This window comes from Elaeis guineensis, chromosome 1, assembly GCF_000442705.2.
Source record: "Elaeis guineensis isolate ETL-2024a chromosome 1, EG11, whole genome shotgun sequence".
Lineage (NCBI taxonomy): Eukaryota > Viridiplantae > Streptophyta > Magnoliopsida > Arecales > Arecaceae > Elaeis > Elaeis guineensis.
This window is the reverse complement of record NC_025993.2, coordinates 149,534,631-149,540,746: the sequence shown is the minus strand read 5'-3', so window position 1 is coordinate 149,540,746 and position 6,116 is coordinate 149,534,631. Positions and strand designations below refer to the sequence as shown.

The 6,116-nt window shown below is 38.5% G+C and overlaps 1 protein-coding gene across 2 annotated transcripts; it reads left to right on the top strand.

Annotated features, from left to right (window-relative positions):
• Nucleotides 1-1,129: 1,129 nt before the first annotated feature.
• On the top strand, nucleotides 1,130-5,803 carry LOC140851634 (exopolygalacturonase-like). Of its 2 annotated transcripts, none has more exons than XM_073243571.1 (6): nucleotides 1,130-1,310; nucleotides 2,203-2,343; nucleotides 2,617-2,793; nucleotides 3,414-3,703; nucleotides 4,024-4,252; nucleotides 5,277-5,803. In XM_073243571.1, exons 1-6 carry the CDS (start codon nucleotides 1,173-1,175, stop codon nucleotides 5,499-5,501), a joined length of 1,200 nt encoding a protein of 399 aa, XP_073099672.1. In that variant the 5' UTR covers nucleotides 1,130-1,172; the 3' UTR covers nucleotides 5,502-5,803. The 2 variants fall into 2 exon arrangements, with proteins under 2 accessions (XP_073099672.1, XP_073099675.1); XM_073243574.1 differs by lacking the exon at nucleotides 1,130-1,310 and adding an exon at nucleotides 2,050-2,097.
• The last annotated feature ends 313 nt before the right edge of the window (nucleotides 5,804-6,116 follow it).

The window sequence follows — 6,116 nt, the reverse complement described above, 5'->3', positions numbered from 1 at the left end:
GTCCCTCTAGAAAATAGACAATAGTCAATAAGTAAGGATGGAGATACTTTGAGAAAATTAGCTTATATTTCATATAATCTAAATTATATGCGAAATACTGTAATGTAGGATTATTGTAATTTTACAATAATATTACTATACATACCAAACATTGCAATATAGAATTTTTTGTAATTTTTTCAGATAATCATATTTCCTTTGCAATCATATTACTGTAACAATATTACCTATGTAATACACCAAACACCACCTTAATTGCATGAGCGCGTACATATAGCCCCGAGGATTTGGGGTGGGGGGGTGGAATTCCGCTCCATCACAAGTGAGCGCCGAAAAATTCGCCCATTCTTTCCAAAGATATATTACCGATAATTTTATTCTTTTATTTCTATTCTATCCGACTATTAAAACAAAACTGTTTAATGATCTCCAAGGCCCTGTTTGGAAGATCGTTCACCTCCACTGCAAGTTATCCTACATATCAGTCTTTAAAACTCTAGCATACAACAAAATTTTGAGGGGCATGTTCAATGACTTCAAAGTGAATCTAGTTTTCATTTTTTTTTTGGGGGGGCTTAATGAAGTAAAAAACTTCCCCCAAATTTATTTTACTTTATTTTTGAATAACAAATATAGGAAGAAAGATTCTTCCACCAACTTTTATCAAACATGTATTATAGTATTACATTTACAATGACGGTGGTTGACGAGAAACTTCTCCCAAATTTATGAATCAAAGTTTAGAATGTAGGTCTCAAGATTTCATGATTCCTAGAGCAGTGCAACTTTGGTCCCCATGGCTCAACAAAGCCATCCCATCACCTCTCACTTGCATCATTGATCTTGTTTAACTTTACAAATTAAGCAATTGATTTCTTTCATTCATTCCTAGAGATACATATCCAAGTGGACTGCAATAGCGAAAACACTGGTCAATCAATCAAAGGACTCTCTTAACGTGTGTGGTAGGAGAGCCATGTGCTAAAATAGGACAGATGCCTCAACAAGCGATTGGAAACAGTCTACGGAAGTGGGGAAAGGAGGAAGTTATGGTAGTTGAAAAAACTCAAACTGGGACCCATCCCTTCCCTATGTTTAAGCCCACAACTCATTTAAAAGGAAAGGAAAAAGAAAAATAAAGAAAGAGAGCAAGGAGGCAGAAACACAAATAGATGAAGCTTTTATTCTTGCTTTCGTTGGTATGTTGTTACTCCATTGGCAATGCTGAAACCCAAAAATCATTAAGCTACTGGAACTTCAATGTTCTAGATTATGGTGCCCGAGCCAATGGCATTACTGACGATAGCAAGGTCTAAATCTTGTCTGCTTCTCTCTCTCTCTCTCTCTCTCTCTCGCTCTAAAGAAAAAAAAAAAAAGAAAATTGCTAGAATCATTAATATTTAACTGTAATGAGTTTGTTAATAATTTTGCTTATGTTTGGTTTTTCGGATTGATTTGGTTGCATGACTTTGTCTCATCTGCTTTTCTATAGTATTTTCTCGCAATATGTGCTTGGTAGATCTTTTGTTCTTTGTTTTTAATACAATTGCTGTTTCTGAGTTATGATTCGATCATGATCCATGTTTTTTACTCTTTCTTTTCTTCTCCCTTCAACTCTTCTCTCATCTTTTTTTTTTTTTTTAATAACAAAATTAAAATAACTAACGTTTAAGTTTTTCTTTTGCTTGATTCTTTTTGGAAGTATTTTGTTCTGCATGCCAGGAGGCCAATTTAAATTGAAGCTGAACCTTCCTTCATGATCCAACATAACGAGAAGATAATGTGATCTCAGCCATCTATTGAATGGACTTCAGAAACCGATCATCACATAGAAATCTATCTTCCAAATGTTACGGTTGTTGTCATTTATTTTTGTTTTAAAGACATAATGGCTTTTTTAATAAACTACAATGCTTCAAAACTTTTTGTTTGGAGATAATATACTGTCCTTAATTCTAAAGTGAGAAACATTGCATCAAAGGTAGTCTTAGAACATCAAAAGCAAGGTAGCAATGTATAAAACTAGGATTTGTTCTTGCTGTGCTAATTGTTTCCTTGTTGGTGATGGGTAAGCTGGCTTTTAATCAATTAGCTAAGGTACGACTCAGAACAACTTCTCATCGAGCTATGAGCTCATGGAGTGTAAATATGGTGGTTCTAATTGTGCCTTCTTCTCTTTGTTTTTACCTCCATCCAACTCAGGCATTCATGGCCGCATGGAAGGCAGCATGCGCAGCAGTTGGTGTGGTCAAGCTTCACATACCTGCAGGAACTTATCTTATTGGCCCTACTAAGTTTGCTGGTCCTTGCAAAAATGTTCACTCCCTTACAGTGAATATGAAGGCAAGTCACATATTAGAACTTGATTAAGATTAGTGAATTCAAAAATGATGGAACATTTGGTGCTATGTCTGATTAAATCTTGTTGGCATATGATGATCACATTAAGACTTCAGAAGCAGATCATATCTACTTTAGCTTGCCTGATTGCCCAACAACTTAATGCATCTTTATAAATTTGCTGATAGTTTGATTAGCATAGTGATAACCGAGCAATTTAATCTCCAATTATTTTTTGGCTCTTAATTTTGGTTGAGCATTGTGTGGTGCATACAGGGATACTTGAAGGCAACAACAGATTTGAGCCAGTATGTCACAGGTGACGATTGGGTGGAATTTGCATGGGTGGATATGTTGATATTGACCGGAGGAGGGACTTTCGATGGCCAAGGAGCTGTATCATGGCCCTATAACAAGTGCCCTACAAATAAACATTGCAAAGTCCTCCCCACTGTAAACTCTCAAGCCTCATTTATCCTTTATCCTCTCTACGGTAGATCTAATACTTGCAACTCGAGCATATATAGTTACCACGTACACGTCCTTTCTAATTTGACAATTTTGCACAAAAGTAGAAATAATGTATGAAATCAAGCCAATCACATACTGGTGCATTTTAGAGCTTTAAAACTAGCTCACTGCATAAGGCAATTAGTATTTCCCAGCTAGTAGCTACTTCACCAAAAGTTTCACAGTGGAATAATGGCAGCGCCAGATTTTCTTTTGCCCGCATCAAGGAAGAATGAATAACTCTATATAGGCTTAGATTAATGAATATTCTAGACTAGAGTAGTACTTTCATGTTGCTACCCAAACTGCAGTAGCAAAATTTGTCCAGCCGTTGTCTTTTAGATGTAACACTTGCCCTCTGCATTTTAGGGTGAAGTATTTTTCTAAGATAAGCATTGTAGCATGAAGTTATAGCAGCTAGCTATCAATACTCATAATGGCCAGCATCATTAAGATCACAGATGTTGTAAAAACTGTAGAAGCTCTATAGTCCAAATTTGCTATTCGGCTCATCATCTAAACATGCTTAATCATCATTTTGGTGATTATCTTGAGCATTTCAGTCGGTCAAATTCGTTGCCACATCAAACACTCTGGTACAGAACATCAAATCATTGAATAGCAAGTTCTTCCATATAGCTCTGGTTGGCTGCAAGAACTTCTGGGGCAAAAATATCCAGATCACCGCCCCTTCAAACAGCCCCAACACCGACGGAATTCACATTGAACGGAGCACAGGCGTAACTATATATAACTCGGTGATCGGAACTGGTGATGATTGTATCTCCATTGGACATAGTAACTCAGAAGTATTACTGAGTGGCATCAGTTGTGGACCAGGGCATGGGATCAGGTCAGTCCTCTTGAAGTTCTCCTGCTACAATATTATTATGTTCTGATTGAAATTTTTGATCCAATCCAAATGAGAACAGATCCTTGGATTAATCTTGGGTTTAAAATTTAGACCGATGTCATGCACTTCTATTTGACCTCACCGGACCCCACAATGGTAGGAGCCTCGTGTACTAGGGTACCTCCTTTTTTTTGTTGTCCGGACTTTTATGGGTTAGATGTGGCCCAAGTAAGGTCTAGAACTGCTAAATGAGCTAAATTGTGCTGCCACAGCTGCTGCTAATATTGCTGATGCAGTTTCATTTTATATGGTCATTGCAGCATTGGGAGTTTAGGAAGATATCATAATGAAGGGGACGTCCGAGGACTCGTCATCAAAGATAGCACCCTTGCCGGGACTTCAAACGGTGTAAGGATCAAGACATGGGAGAACTCTCCAGGAACCAGTAAGGCTGTTAACATGACCTTTGAGAACATTGTCATGAACAGTGTTGCAAATCCCATCATCATTGACCAGATGTACTGCCCCTACAGCTCTTGTGCATCAGATGTAAGCAAGCTAACACAATCATGTCATGCAAAAATATGAGGGGCTCATATAATATTTTTTCCGCATATAGTGCTTAGAGCTTGATAATGCATGCATTTAAACAACAAAACTTGGCCAGGGCTTGGAGGAGATGGTCCGCTGTGGTTTCTCCTGTGAATAGGCTCTACTTATCTTTCCCTGCTACAGAAGAAGGCATTACTTAGTTTGACAATAAAATTGTGCAAAGTACTAAATCAATCATGACCAAAACAAAGCATGCCCTAGTTCTCTAGTTCATTTTACCTAGTTTTATGTTTGAGCTTGGTTTGGAAGCCCAAATTAAATCTGCGACCAAACTCGGGTAACAAGTAGAAACCAGAAAATAAGACAAGCTAGCTCAACTCACTCAAGCTTGCAAATTAGGCTCAACTGAATGGTTGCAACCCTCCATTTGGAGGAGTTTTTAGCTTCAAATCTAAGGAGGTGCTCCTCGGATGTTCTGATCTTAATAATTCTCAAATCATTTCTTTGAATAACTGGTGATGCCTCTACAATTTTGTCTTCCTTCAAAAAAGACATAACTAACTAAACAAAAATCCTAGACTCGCTAAAGCATCTCAAGCTACAATGCAAGGGTAGTTTAGTTCTCATAACTCTTGGTGATATTTAGTTTTAATTGATCGTGTAGATGAAACTCATAGGCAAGTTTTTGGTGCACACAATAATATGAGAAGCCCTCTGCCAGTGTTCCCTGATTCCTCTATCCTGAATTAGGTGGGACTGGTTCTTAGGTCTCTGACAGAGCACAAAGTCATCATCAATGAATAAACTTTACCAGTGAACTCTAACAAGAACATTCTGATGCAATCCTATTATGACATTGCCCTACTTTAGATTTGGTGCTGTTTCCTATCTTAAGCCAGAAGAACATAAACTAATATGAGCAGTGAGTTTAGCTAAATCTTTCCTAACGTTCACCCTAAGAAAAATAAATTAAAATCAACACACAAAAACAATAGCAATGAGTGTATGTGATTGAATGCAGGCACCATCTGGGGTGATTCTGAGTGACATCTTCTTCCGGAACATAAGAGGGACGTCGACGACTCCGGTGGCGGTGACCCTCAGGTGCAGCAGAGGAGTGCCATGCAAGAACGTCAATCTCCAAGACGTCAACCTCAAGTACGTTGGCCAGCTTCCGGCCACTGCCTCGTGCATGAACGTCAAAGCAAGCTACAGCGGGACCCAAATCCCCCCACCTTGCCGCTAGGCAAACCGACCCAAAACTTAGCTAATTGGCCCCCTTGGGGCTCGTTGAACTCATTGAAGCCATTCTTCCTGGCCTCCATCTAAGGCTGGGTTACATTCTTTCCTGTGGGTTGTAACCATCTTACCATCAAGCATGAGTAATTTGTTTTTGGATTATATTTACAGGCTGTGGAAATCCGGGGACTGAGTAATTTGTTTTTGGATGGATTATATTGAGAGGTGGCTCTGGTTGAACCGCCATTCTTTCTGTGGTTATCTTTCTTTCTTTGTATTTTTTGGGAACAATGTTGTTATCTTTGTTTAGTTGTGGGATTTTGATTTGTTTTGAACATGTTCAGGCACGACAGTGATCCCTATGGATGTCTATCAATGCCAGGAATGCTCATAGTTTTGGTTGATTGATAGATGATGGCTATGATAACGATACAGGGAGACATTAAAGTTGGAGCAACATATCTCAATGCAAGTGAAATAATATGTGGAGATAACTATCAAAAGAAGTCGAGACAGGATTCTCTCAATCTTGGTCTCCAAGTATGATGGTGTAGCTCACGAGTCATCATAACCATCCCACGATCAGATGGTCGAGCGCAGACCAGAATGGAGAGAATCTTAA